At 44.3% G+C, this 15,040-nt stretch overlaps 1 protein-coding gene across 1 annotated transcript in view; it reads right to left on the reverse strand.

Moving 5' to 3' along the window:
- Positions 1–15,040, reverse strand: part of cm (AP-3 complex subunit carmine) — a 90,855-nt gene that overhangs the window by 46,777 nt on the left and 29,038 nt on the right. The window contains exons 5-7 of the mRNA XM_050166921.3: positions 11,738–11,897; positions 4,040–4,153; positions 1,826–1,899 (exon numbers count right to left, since the gene is read on the reverse strand). Coding sequence (XP_050022878.1) covers positions 1,826–1,899; positions 4,040–4,153; positions 11,738–11,897 — 348 coding nt within the window. The remainder of the gene's footprint in view (positions 1–1,825; positions 1,900–4,039; positions 4,154–11,737; positions 11,898–15,040) is intronic.

Genomic DNA, 15,040 nt, shown 5'->3' on the forward strand with positions numbered 1-15,040 from the left:
GAAGGGATTGGCTGGCAATGGACCGTGAATGTTAAGAGTGGCATAGAATCGTGCAGAAGGCGTCACTACAAAATTGTGGCTCGCACCTCAACCATTGTCATGCTGTTGCCACAGATAGACGAAAGTAGAGTCAATGCATGCACTGAATTCTCATCGGGGACTACTGAATCGACTAAGCTTCGCTAGTTTCGGTTTTACGGAGCGCTGGCGACATGGCCAACAACCATGCCAGCAACATTTCACAACGAAAATATGGCTTTTTCTGCTCGACTCAGAGGCCATATTAGCACACAGTCATGCAGTCAGAGTCTGAATTATCACACAATGCACTGTAAGGTGAGCAAAATTTCGGTCGTCCTTATATATTAAGTCTATGGGGCTAGTGGGGGTGCTGCAGCGCTGTCTGAATAATCTGTCATGGACTGTAAATCCAAACTGGAACGTAAAAATCCATCCAAGCGAGGGTTGGGGTCAGAATCATTTTGGCTGATCGCAGAGCCCTAAAATGCCGATCGCAGAGCCCTAAAATGCCATTCACAGGAACCCCCGATCTACAAGAAGAGAAACCTGGTGTCGCCGATCGCAGAGCCCTAAAATGCCATTCACAGGAACCCCCAATCTACAAGAAGAGAAACCTGGTGTCACAGACATCTCCACTTTGGCATCCCATGCAGCCACTAAGTGAAGACACTTGCTTTCTTGCGAAATGCGTATCAGACCGGGAGGTCTTTCACATTCCTGAAGCAACACAACAGTCTGCTCTTGCTGATATTGAACAGCCGTATTTTTCACAAGCCATCCATATTTGCAGTGAGAAAACCTGAGGCATGTACCTTGCTCATTTTCTTTTCTCTTATATATATATATATATATATATATATATATATATATACTGCTCTTCAGATTCAATTTCTTGTGCAACATCACCCAATGAAACAGTACTGATTCATTGGAACTGAATACTTCCAATGGCATAAGCCTCTATAAACATTAGGAATGAGAACCTCTGAGCATGAGAACCTCTGGGCATGAGAAGTACAGCAGAACCTTGTTGATAGAATCCCGTTTCATACGATTTCCCGGCGCCAAGATTCCCGATCGAGAACATAGAAAAAAATGACCCGACATAGTTACGCTGTTCAACTGGTTAAAACGTTCCCAGAAAACACAATCTTTCCGCGCCAATGTTCAGTACATCGCCAAAGTGCTATCGTACAATATGTTTTCCGGCCACTAGATCCCGTGTGAACAAAGAAACGCGCGAGGCAAACGCAATGAAGAGCAGTAGGTGCTCCCCACGGCAGCTTCCCACAGTACTCGCCTGCCTGTGTCTCATGAAAATGGCGGCACGCACTCGGTTTTCCCTTCGGGTACCAGAAAAGCTACTGGTGGGTCGATGCACGACGCATTCACAGCTATCACCGCCAACACTATTGTGATAAGCATCTCCCATCTATTTTTCAGCACATGTGACATAGTATAATTGGAAGCATACTCCATGATTTCAATAGACGATAGCACAAACGCACCACCATTCCCTGCTGCAGGCAGCAAGATGTGGGCGTCATGTTTTGCTCTAGCAGCATCGTATTCCGCTGTTGGCCACCAGATCGATTTTTTTTCTGGTTTCCCATTATGTATATTGAAACACTGCGCTATAGTAAAATGAGCCGCAATAGCATGCACAAGGCTTTTGAGTCTGCCAAATGTTTTACTGACTTCAGGTCGTACGTTTCCCTGGCTAGTACATTCTTTTCGTGCTTTTCCCAAAAATGTATGAATGAAGTTCTACTGTATAATGAGAATTCCCAGGGCCTCCTCCTACCTCTGGGATCCTATGTGGTAGGACATGAGCCTGAAGTTGCCATCTGGAGGCACAAAGGAGAGCACCCGTTCCGACTGCAAAGACCAGCATAGAGGTAAAAGTTTTACACAGCAGCTGCCAGTTGACTACACTGACGTTCAAAAGAAGCTTAGAACGTTGCCTTTGCTAAGCAAATGGCGCACAGCAAAGTCTTTTGCAAGTACACATCAGCACAGCAAGGCTTGTCATATATATGCTTCGTCTCAAGAATTGCAGTTTCAAATTTTGTCCATAGTAGCAGATTGATTGTCATGGCTGAGTCCATTAAAGCAAAACAGTGCTAACACAGGCAAACCAAACAAAGTGAGAAACACAGTTCACGATACTGAAAAGTCCATTGTATGCAGATCCACTGTAACGGGGTATAGACTGAATACAATGTGATAAAGCATGGTTATGCATTTGGCAGAACACAACAAGTTCTAAGGTGTTCAGCTAATACCAAGACATCTTTATCTCACAGCTGATGGCACTGATTGCCAGCCTCAAGTGTATTGTCTATTCATGACTGAGCACATGTTGGTGGACGAGTCGGTTATACATGATTACGACAAAAACATCAAATAAAACGACGGACGAAGGAAGACGACACGTGTCGTCTTCCTCCGTCTGTCATTTTATTTGGTGCCTTCGTCGTAATCATCTATTCATGACAGCAATACTCATCACTATCCCCTTTATTACTAAAACTCAAATAATCAAGAGCTAATGTGTGCTACACCTAGGAAACAAACACACATGCACAAGCAAAGCACAGAACAAATGATGAAGACATCAGTGAATCAAGATACAAAACTAGCTTGCACTGCAAGGAAAGCAGACCAGTAAAGACAATTAGTAACGATGTCTAGAGAAGAAAAGAACTAGTCCAGTGGCATGTGTTGTTTTCTTCTCTGACCCTAGGTGTGTGGATGCTAACACGAATATGCAGAAGAGAAAAGACATGCATTTCATGCTGACTGCTATCTTTCTGATGAAACCTGGCTATGGGTAGCACAAAACTGATGAACAAAACACTAGTTAGCTTCACACTGATCTTAATTTTAGAAATACTTATATGTAGACAAATATAAATAAAGGAACACAACCTAGAATGTAAAAGCAATGTGTCAAAGTGCAAGGCCACATTAGACATTATTAACACATGCACATTACTCATGCACGCACTTTCAAAGAATTGTAACTCCCTTTTAGTGAGCAATACGAAAGGTGCACTTACATAAACTATATCAAGAGGTGACATTTCCACCGCCTTTACAATCAGGTGTCTACAGCACTTGGGGTTACAATATAATAAAGTCAGACAGCCATCAAAATATCGCCAGCACTGCCAAGTTCCCCTCAACTCTTGTTCACACAGTGCTTGGCCTGGCTAGTGTAAAGACATCTGCACAACAACTAGACCTCTGTGCACTATGCCTTGCACACATTCGACATACTTATTGGGGTGTTTAATGGTACAGGCTCTCATTTTCCTCAAAAACTGAAACATTTGAAACACATAACTTTGACAACTTCTCAGCTGTGAACAAGACCACATTGATGTCAGCTTCTTTGCCAAACTTCTCGAGGCCCTGTGCCACTCCATGAACGTACAAGATCGCAGCTGTTTTCTGGAGCTGACTGGATGCAACCACTTGCTGAGAGTACCTACCCACATGTGCACAGCTGCTGCAACAGCTGTGATTAGCTGCTGGAGGCAGCCTGCTGCTGTTACACATGAAATGCGCCGAGCAAAGCTATACTGCGCAAAGTGAATGCAGGATTTCTCCAGCGAATTAAATTAAAGTCCAAGTTGAATTCCCAAAGCATCTAATGAGTTATGAGAGAAGACATAGTTAGGGGAGGGTTCTAATTCCTTCCACCCTCTTGGGTTCTTGAATGCACACGGTGTGTGGCAGAAAAGGTGTGTGCTCAGGGCAAAGTTACCAAGAATGCCTGCCACACTCCCCACCCCTTCCTTGGTGGGGTCTTTATAAATTTCAAATTTCACCGCTTGGAAGGTATGCCACTAAGTCACCATTGGCTATTTTCAGTGATTCATCAAGGGCACTATCACATGATCAGTAAGGCCGCTATTTCACCTTACCAGTTAGGAAAGCAGACATGACAGTAGTTGAAACAAAAGCCACTGCGGTCTAGCTTTTGCCAACATCATTCTGCATGTGTGCTCACCTCCCAACGCCGGAAGCGAACGCAGGGGTGAAAGCTGACGTCGTCAAAGAGGCGCGGGTTAACAAAGGTCAGACTGAGGTCAGGCATTCCGCTCAGCTTGATGCAGCAATCCACCTGCATGAGCAATGGAGACTCCGAGTCAACAATTTCTTCATTAGTATTAGGTCATCATCAGCAGCAGCAGCAGCAGCCTGGTTACGCCCACTGCAGGGCAAAGGCCTCTCCCAAACTTCTCCAACTACCCCGGTCATGTACTAATTGTGGCTATGTTGTCCCTGCAAACTGGTAAAAAAAACTGGTAAAACTGGTTTACTGGTCCCTGTAAACTGGTACTGGTAAGACACAGCTGTTATACACTTTTCTCTTGAGGGATAATGGCAACCTGCTGTTCATGGTCTGAGAATGCCTGTCAAACGCACCCCCGCCCATTCTTATTATTCTGATTATTTCAGTCTCACGATCCGGATCCACGGTCACAACCTGTCCTAAGTAGATGTATTCCCTTACCACTTCCAGTGCCTCGCTACCTATCGTAAACTGCTGTTCTCTTCAGATGCTGTTAAACATTACTTTAGTTTTCTGCAGCTCAATTTTTAGACCCACCCTTCTGCTTTGCCTCTCCAGGTCAGTGAGCATGCATTGCAATTGGTCCCCTCAGTTACTAAGCAGGGCAATATCATCGGCGAATCGCAAGTTACTAAGGTATTCCCCATTAACTCTTATCCCCAATTCTTCCCAATCCAGGTCTCTGAATACCTCCTGTAAACACGCTGTGAATAGCATTGGGGAGATCGTATCTCCCTGCCTGACGCCTTTCTTTATCGGGATTTTGTTGCTTTCTTTATGGACGACTACGGTAGCTGTGGAGCCGCTATAGATATTTTTCAGTATTTTTACATACGGCTCGTCTACACCCCGATTCCGTAATGCCTCCATGACTGCTGAGGCTTCGACTGAATCAAACGCTTTCCCGTAATCAATGAAAGCTATATATAAGGGTTGGTTATATTCCGCACATTTTTCTATCAACTGATTGATAGTGTGAATGTGGTCTATTGTTGAGTAGCCTTTACGGAATCCTGCCTGGTCCTTTGGTTGACAGAAGTCTAAGGTGTTCCTGATTCTATTTGCGATTACCTTAGTAAATACTTTGTAGGCAATGGACAGTAAGCTGATCGGTCTATAATTTTTCCAGTCTGTGGCGTCCCCTTTCTTATGGATTAGGATTATGTTAGCGTTCTTCCAAGATTCCGGTACGCTCGAAGTCATGAGGCATTGCGTATACAGGGTGGCCAGTTTTTCTAGAACAATCTGCCCACCATTCTTCAACAAATCTGCTGTTACGTGATCCTCCCCAGCTGCCTTCCCCCTTTGCATAGCTCCCAAGGCTTTCTTTACTTCTTCCGGCGTTACTTGTGGGATTTCAAATTCCTCTAGACTATTCTCTCTTCCATTATCGTTGTGGGTGCCACTGGTACTGTATAAATCTCTATAGAACTCCTCAGCCACTTGAACTATCTCATCCATATTAGTAATGATATTGCCGGCTTTGTCTCTTAACGCATACATCTGATTCTTGCCTATTTCTAGTTTCTTCTTCACTGCTTTTAGGCTTCCTCCGTTCCTGAGAGCATGTTCAATTCTATCCATATTATACGTCCTTATGTCAGCTGTCTTACGCTTGTTGATTAACTTCGAAAGTTCTGCCAGTTCTATTCTAGCTGTAGGGTTAGAGGCTTTCATACATTGGCGTTTCTTGATCAGATCTTTCGATTCCTGTGATAACTTACTAGCATCCTGTCTAACAGAGTTACCACCAACTTCTATTGCACACTCCTTAATGATGCCCATTGGATTGTCGTTCATATTTTCAACACTAAGGTCCTCTTCCTGAGTTAAGGCCCAATACCTGTTCTGGAGCTTGATCTGGAATTCCTCTATTTTCCCTCTTACCGCTAACTCATTGATCGGCTTCTGATGTACCAGTTTCTTCCGTTCCCTCTTCAAGTCTAGGCTAATTCGAGTTCTTACCATTCTATGGTCACTGCAGCGCACCTTGCCGAGCACGTCCACACCTTGTATGATGCCAGGGTTAGCGCAGAGTATAAAGTCTTTCATTTCTAGTCTCGCCATTCGGGCTCCTCCACTTCCACTTTCGGCTATCCCGCTTGCAGAAGAAGGTATTCATTATACGCATATTATTCTGTTCTGCAAACTCTACTAATAACTCTCCCCTGTTATTCCTAGAGCCTATGCCATATTCCCCCAGTGACTTGTATCCAGCCTGCTTCTTGCTTACCCTGGCATTGAAGTCGCCCATCGGTATAGTGTATTTTGTTGTGACTTTACCCATCGCCGATTCCACGTCTTCATAGAAGCTTTCGGCTTCCTGGTCATCATGACTGGATGTAGGGGCGTAGACCTGTACGACCTTCAATTTGTACCTCTTATTAAGTTGCACAACAAGGCCTGCCACCCTCTCATTAATGCTATAGAATTCCTGTATGTTACCAGCTATATCCTTATTAATCAGGAATGCGACTCCTAGTTCTCGTCTCTCCGCTAAGCCCCGGTAGCACAGGACGTGCCCACTTTTTAGCACTGTATATGCTTCTTTCGTCCTCCTAACTTCACTGAGCCCTATTATATCCCATTTACTGCCCTCTAATTCCTCCGATAGCACTGCTAGACTCGCCTCACTAGATAACGTTCTAGCGTTAAACGTTGCCAGGTACATTCCAATGGCAGCCTTTCCGGAACCAGGGATTCTTAGCACCCTCTGCAGCGTCGCAGGTCTGACCGCCGCCGTGGTCAGTTGCTTCACAGCTGCTGGGGACTGAGGGCTGGGGTTTGAATGTTGTGTTCATATAGAAAGTTGTGGCCAAGTACTGCACCAGTGTGGCCAATCCTGCTCTGGTGGGGGAGTGCGTTACCGCTTCTGGTCACCGGGATCAGGCCACACTCCAGGCCTGTTTACGCAATTTTATAAACACGCATATTTTTTTAACCCTTTGAGGGTCGAATTATTTTGAAAAAAACTTTCCCAGGTGGTCAAATTACTTTATTGCGGATCTTGAATGTACAAGATGTATAAAGTCGGGAATAAATAGTAAAAAAAAATTAGGAACAGTATTTTGGTGTCGGCATCACTCAGAACTGCAATATGTTCAGTAGTATTTCAGAGTGTGGTACTCCTTAAAACACGGTTCTACGCACAGCGCCTTATCGCAGTCTGCACACCTAAAATGCATGTATGTTCTCCTCTTGGAGTGACCAGTTGTGTTGGCGCACACATGACATCTCTGCGTGCGGCTGTCTTGGGCAGAGGTCTGAGGCACGTTCTCGCGTAAGCGCGTTGCCGCAGAGAGCGAGAATACCTCGTGCGCCGCGATGATAAACAAACTAAGAGCAGCGCCAATCAAGATAGAAATCAACTTCCGCCGCCCCTGCGAGAGCCTGCCGACAAAGAGAAAAATCACGTTTCGCGCGCCTCCGTTGCAATCACGCGGCGGAAACGAAACCGCGAAAGCGCCTTGCCGCTGAGAGCAAGAATACCTCGCGAACGGCGGTGATAAGCTAAGAGCAGTGCCAATCAAGATAGAAATCAACTTCCACCGCCCCTGCAAGAGAGTGCCGACAGACAGAAAAATGACGTTTCGCGCGCCTCCATTGCGATCACGCGGCGAAACCGAAACCGCAAAAGGGGTGTTGCCGCAGTCTGCGCGACGCGCTCAAGCTAGAAATCAGTTCTGTTTATCTCCCCAAGAAGGTAGCGCAAATTTCAAACGCTTCTTGTAAGTCCTGAGAGGTGGCAGCACCTCCCAGTGAGCAAGGATTGTCATTATGGCGCGAAATTTCAAACGGAGGTTCGAAACCGTACCCGTACGGCAAAGACCTTGCGGGACAGAAAACCGCTGCCGTACATGTACGGCGAAAACCTTCAAAGGGTTAAATTATTATTCAGTAGAAAACTGCGCGGCACCGGGATTCGAACCACGGTCCTCTTGCACGCGAAGTGGATGCTCTACCTCTACGCCACCGCTGCACCTCTCATTATTAGGTGTGTACATCTAAAAGGTGAAATATTGTGTGTGGTCTACACTGAAAGATGCAGCCAAAATAAACAACTTAAACTAATAATAACCCTCCTGAACAAGCAGAATAGATGACAACTGGGTAATTATCAGCTGCATAAAGGCACATTAATTAGTCCCACATTACTAAGTGTGCGTGTATTGTTAAAACAAGTGCTCCCAAGAGGTTTCCCACGAAGTAACAGTCCCGCATACGCAGGTAGCATGTCGAATAAATGTCTAACGCAGACTTCAATTCACCCAAAATTACACAGAAATAAGGCAGGCTTGATTATCATACCTACCCAGTTAATACCAAATATCGTATTATGCATTATTTCATGTGCAATTATCGTGCCTTGAAAGATAATATTGCCTTCAGACAAGAACTGATCCTCACAATGCATTTATTCCTACAAGGGTCACTTAAACCCGTGGCATTTCAAAATGAGCAGAAATTCTATTAGGCCTTTGAAAGTGGATGGCATCAGACACGTGCTTGCACTGCCAAAAATCCTCTAGACCCACACTTAGACTCATGAGTTCATGAAAAAAACTAATGCGTTGCATGCTGCACTTGTAGTCAACACATTTCTCGGTGCGTTCGAGCATAAGAAGTACGCTCCATGTGAGCAGCTTCTCTACTACCACTTTGTAAGTAAAATTGGAAGCAAAATGGCAGCACAGAATGTGTCCGAGGGTCTTATAGATTATCAAATCTTTTCTCACATCCAGCAGGAAGGCAACCAAAAGGTACTTCTGCTGCCCATAGCGATAATTTATTATACCATTGGCCCAACTTTTCTAACGTATTGGTGGCTGCAAGCCATCATCAAGAAAACTGCTTTGGAAGAATTTTTTAATAGAAGCGTTTAACAAAGTGATGGTATCTGACACTATTTCACGCACTTGTCCCTTAAACACATCCCTACATCAACAAATAGGTGGTCAGAAGGCACATACAGTAAATCCTGGTTAATTATTGTCTATATCGAACAGTTGTAAAAATCCCTTGAAAATTCTATGCAAAAATTTTGCAATGAACTATGCATACATCGAACTCCCGTTCACCGCCATATTCGATATTTCGAATGCTGCGCTGTGCCATACCCCTGCAAGAGTGCTTCTCCTAACAGAGATGCATCATCGAAATTATTTAATGCCAACAAATTTAAGATGCCACTCTTTTGGCAGATTCCATCACACAAGAAATTGAATTTGACGAGCAGTGCATGCCTTGGAGCAAAAATGAGCAGGGTGCTCTCGTATTGCTCGGTGTGCATGTGGATGGCTCGTGCAAACGGCGGCAGTTCATTATTGGCAAAAGCCGATCGCCAATCTGCTTCAAGAACGCACAAGGCCTCCCAGTCCTAGACGCATTCCAGAAGAAAGTGTGCATACTACATCATCTTTTCACTGAGTGGCACCAGGCATGGAATGCTGAACTGGATATGCTGCACTCCCTGGCTTCGTCTTCTTGTAGACAAAGGCTTTCTGTGAACGGCATTTTAGGATTTTGCAAGCAGCCAACACAAACCCAACCCCAACCTCCACTTAGACGGACCTTTACATTACAGTTTGAACTTAACAAAACCACTGCACACCCCATCCGTATTTTGCAGGAATGCCATAGCGGCAGCAGTGCACAAGACTCATAGCTGTGTGATTCGCAAGTCCACAGTGAACGCATCTCATTTGTGCTCGCACGGTTACACGTCAGTAGGAACGGACTCGAGAAGCAAGGACGACTGGCTCTAGCAGAGAATTGGTTCCAAAACCTAACACAAGTCTGCCTGGCTCGTTGTCCACATATGACGAGTGGCCATTTAAACAGCGTATTGTAATGGACACGCGGCCAGGCACATTCACACTGATTCGCAGTACAAGTGTGCTGATGGTGGCAAGGCGCGTATCCATTTCTACCTTACCTTGAATAAAAAATGTGCAACAAGGACTTCGAAAATCGCAAGGTGCACTGTGGTCTCGCGTCCGGGCAATGCGGGCTTTTAGGGTTAGCGTTGCGAAAGCCATTTCGCAGCACGAGCGTCTTGCAACACTCATGAGTGAAAGAATAAGTGAACTTTCGTGCGTTCAACATGGCCTTGGAGAAGCCAATCGCTAAGTTCCCACTTTTTCACTATCTCGGGAAACTGTCAGAGACATGCCAAATTTCAGATAAGCTTCGGACAGGCGCACCTATTTTATATTTAGAATTATCAATATATCGAACCATTTCGCGATCCCCTTCGAGTTTGATCCATCCGGGATAGACTGCATATCAATAGACACCTGAACCAAGCGACAGTGAAAATTGGATGGAGTCGCACTGTCATATTGTGGGGTATAGCCAACACATGCACACAACAGTGCGTATACAAGCAGCAACAAACTTTCATCCTTGCCCAATTGCGCACAATCATTTGCCACAAATAAATTGCGGACACCAAAAAATTTTGCTTAGACTGTAATGCCACTCTGTCATTGTTTTGCATAAGATTACTGTACCTTAAAACAGCATTTTGCCTTTTCTTTTTGCAATTTTAATCTCTACCTTGACAACAATAACTTGTGTGATCTCAAGGGAATGGTTGGTATTGTAGTGCTACTTACTGCTTACAGTTACTACTAACCTGCATGCTCGCTCCGTAGTGCCGGCAGACATACAAATGACAGGAATGGCAAGGCTTCTGTGGGGAAGCCGAGACGCCAACTGCTTTGACAACACCATCATGGTCAAATTTCTGTTCATTGCGTTTCTAATATGAACTTGATTTTTAGCACATGTGAAAGCTGGCAGGTAGCCAGAATTGTCAAAGAAAATGTTTAGTAGCACACGCTCAGCAACGGAGTTGACAAGCATAGACAGGCAGTGACGCAAGCTGGAGGCCTTTTACCACTTGTCTATTGCCATAAAATCGTCCAGGCAACAAGTGAATATTTAGGCCTAGCCAAAACCCATCAACATGACAGCAATCAATCAGTCCCTGCAGCAACCTGAGTTGTCGCTCATTGCAGTTGGCAACAAATCGCCATCCCATGAGAAGACTGCCATTTCAAGGTCTCCTGATGGTATATCTGGTGCAAGAGCACACAATTGACTGACAAAAATCAGGCCCTTTGGTTGCGTTTCTTCTCGTCCATCGGAGAGTAGAGTGTCACATTGGGACAGCACATGAAATCTTTCTGGTCTGTCCGTCAGTTCCCAGGTTTACACAGATAGTAATATTTACAGGTAGGCAGCATACAAATACAGTGTGTGTTGTTTTTGCAACAACAAACACACTTCAAGATGCATGTGCTCTTCACAAGTTCCAGGATCTCGTTAAGGGCCCTATAATGTTAAGTCCTGGATTAACTTGCATGAAGCTTTTTACCCATGGGTAAAATGCTTCGTGAATTTTACTGCAAGTTGCTGCACAGCATAACTTACGAAGTGACCAACGAGCAGCACTAGGGCAAAAAGCTTTCCCTTTGTCGCTCAACAACTTGAAAAGCAGCGACCTACTGTTGTTTACACAATTTTTTTTTTACGAATAGCCAAATTTACCTACAAGTACTTCTCATAGACCATGCCCACAACTTGGCTTGTTAAAAAGAAAAAGGCATATGGAAGTTTAAAACGTACGTATCCCTGGATTTCGGCAGAGATGACCGAACCACTCTTGTCAATAATGGCATCCACCTCTTCGACGACGTCAAAGTAGGCCTCGTTGTTGGCATACTTGACCCCCGTTCGACGCCACGGGACATTTGACAGCTGGCCTGTGGGCAGGGTGCTGCTCAGGCTGAATGACGACAACAGGAAGAACTGAATGAGACTTGAGGCAAACAACATTCATACTGCCATGAACCACTCCAAAGGATTACTGAGAATTTGCCTATGAACACTGCAGCCGATAAGCGCAGCTGATTTTGTTCCTACAATTTCAGCAAGAGGAACAGTGCTCTATGTAAACGTTTTTATATCCCACGATACTTATTACTTTACACACTTAAACACAGAGATGACCGTTACTCGATTCAATGACAAGCATCAAAACTGATTTTCTGATACCAACAGCAGAACAAAGCAATTCAAACATAATTAAACAGCTGCCCTTTCTTCCAGCTGCTTTTACAAGTAACTTCCCCTCAGTACCGACTGAGTACTGTCAAGTCAAGCACGTGCCTAAATTCACGGAAAATAGATGTAGTAACCACTGTCATGTTGAAAGAAAACACTATGATCTGTGGTTTCCATGTCAGCTTGCTGTGACATGATGGATATTGACAGTCTGTTAAATGAGGTACACAGTTAATCGTTCACTGGCAAAAAAAAAAACTACATTAAAAAGGAACCAAAGGGAAGTTTCCAGAATATTTCCTGCACCAACACAGGCCGAATATGAGAAAATACTTCGAAATACAGTGCACTAGAAAATATTGGGTAGTGGAAGAAGCGGCGGTGCGGGCGCGAGGCATATTGTGCAGAAGCTCACTAGATGGCGCAACCGCTCACTTCCCGAGCACCGGCTGAGGGAGTATGCGGCAGAACGCAGCAAGCGAGTGCGGCGGCACAGAGTTTCAGAATGCTGCGTTCATTTTTCCTCATGCCAAATATGTAAATATGGTTTTATGTAAGCTACCATAAGATCTGTAGCATCGGATGGCAGGGCACGGCACGTACCTGCAATGCCTGTTATCGTGATGCACGCACTTCGTGCCCCCCTCCCTCCTCCCTGCAGCGACAGAGTGCACTTCTAGCATTACAATTTCACTTCTTTTTTTTTACCCAGCTGCAGCAGTAACAAGTCCCGTTCATAACATAGAAAATCTATTTGTGCTGAATGCATGCATACTTATTTATTTATTTATTTGTAAAGAACCTTACAAGGCCCCTACATGGGGATTGAGTAAGGGGGACATAGAATCAAATAAGTACACACAATCTAGTAACAACAACAATATGAAATAATAATAAAAAACACCAGCCAAGTGCACAGCCTAAAAGTTAAACATAATAGCTACATAATGCTGTATATAAGTACAATAAAAAAGAACTCTTAAGTTTGTAACAAACGTATTACAGTGCAAGAAAAAGGTAGGAAAAATAACACAGAACAGTGAGTGGGATATCAATGGTTAACAAAGGTTAAGCGAGTTGGATGAGTGCCTGAATTTTTCACAATCAGTTTCCGCAACTATGTTGTCGGGGAGGCTGTTCCAGAGCCGAATGGCACGGGGAATTGCAGACGAGTTGAATGCTTCTGTTTACCATAGATGCGCGTAAAGCTATGATGATTGTGTAATCTGTGCGACGTGTGCGATGACGTTTCTAGGTGTAGGGAGCGTTTGTTAGTGTGGTGAGCGTGTTTATGAAATAATGACAAAAGGGCTATGTCGCAACGATTACTTAGCAGCTGAAGTGAAAGGTGAATTTTTATTTGGGTTAGGCTAGAACGGTAGTCATAATTCCGGAAAATGAAACGTGCGGCTCTATTTTGGATTGATTCCAGCATGTTTGGTGGGGAGACCAGATTGGAGCGGCGAACTCAAGTCGAGGGCGAACAAATGTTTGAAATGCCAGTTTGCGGATAAGTGGAGGTGAGTTCCGAAGGTTACGTCGCAGGTAACCCAGTGATCAAGAAGCACTGGCACATATGGTAGTAATGTGAGAAGTCCAGGAGAGGTTTGTTGAAAGATTTACGCCTATAGATATTTAAATGATGAGGTCCGAGATAATGGGACATTTTTAATGCAGTAGGAATAGTCCAAGTTAGTGTGTTTGCGGGTGAAGGACATCACTTTATATTTTGATGAATTTAGAGTCATTAGCCAGGTGTCACACCAAATAATAATTTGGTTAAGATCATTTTGGAGGATCAGGTGGTCATCAGAGCTGTTAATAGAATGATAGACAATGCAGTCGTCAGTGAAAATGTGCATGCATGATGATAAGTTATTGGGTATGTCATTAATGTATATCAGAAAGAGTAAGGGACCAAGAATGCTTCCTTGTGGTACACCGGATGGAACATCTGAAAAGGGCGAGGAGAAGCTGTCAGCGAAAGTAAACTGCTGCCTGTTAGAAAGAAAATTTCGAAGCCAGGATAGAGTTAGTGAATCAAGTTTTAATGATGATAACTTCAAAAACAGGCGACAATGGGCTACAGTCAAAAGCTTTAGAGAAATCCAGAAAGATGCTGTCAGTTTGAAGGTTTGAGTCTATGTTAAAGTGTAAATCTGTCATAAATTCAAGCAGTTGCGTTTCACACGACAAACCTCTCCTGAAACTGCTGCATTCTTCTATCATGATGATTTAAGCAAGCCATGAGCATGTGCATTTCAGAAGCATGAGCCTCCTGAAGACAGTTTCAGTCACAGTATCAGTGGGTAGGGGGAGGCATTTTCAAGAAACATACTGCAACAGAAGAGTTCCACGGTAGGGAGTACACAATACCATTTCGCATACTTATGTACAGCAGCTCAACTTCAGATATCTTGAGGTCTCCCGACTCTTATCTTTGGAACGGTTTAAGGACTTCACAAAAAAGTGCAGCCGTGTGGTAACATAAAAAGCTACAACCTTCACCGTCAATGATTCTGCGTGGCTATCCGGTCTTGGCGGTTTCTCTTAACAAGAGCAATAACATCCATAACACTCTCATGATGCAGCTCCTGTGTACTGAATGTGGCTGTGAAAAGGTTTTCTAATCTTCGAATAAACCTGAAAAGCCATCCGGTTGGGTACAGTAGGCCACCACTGTCTCACAGCCTGGTGTACTGAGCGGCAGCAAGACGATGAACACCCTCCTTTGTGAGAAGCAATTTGTTGCCTTCATCACACTCCAATTTCAACAGAAACTTCTTGGCAACATAACCACAAATGTAAAAAATGAGCCGGTCATCAATTTTTGCTTGAACACATGAGCCATGGTCTGGCACAGGG

Source organism: Dermacentor andersoni, chromosome 1, assembly GCF_023375885.2.
Source record: "Dermacentor andersoni chromosome 1, qqDerAnde1_hic_scaffold, whole genome shotgun sequence".
Lineage (NCBI taxonomy): Eukaryota > Metazoa > Arthropoda > Arachnida > Ixodida > Ixodidae > Dermacentor > Dermacentor andersoni.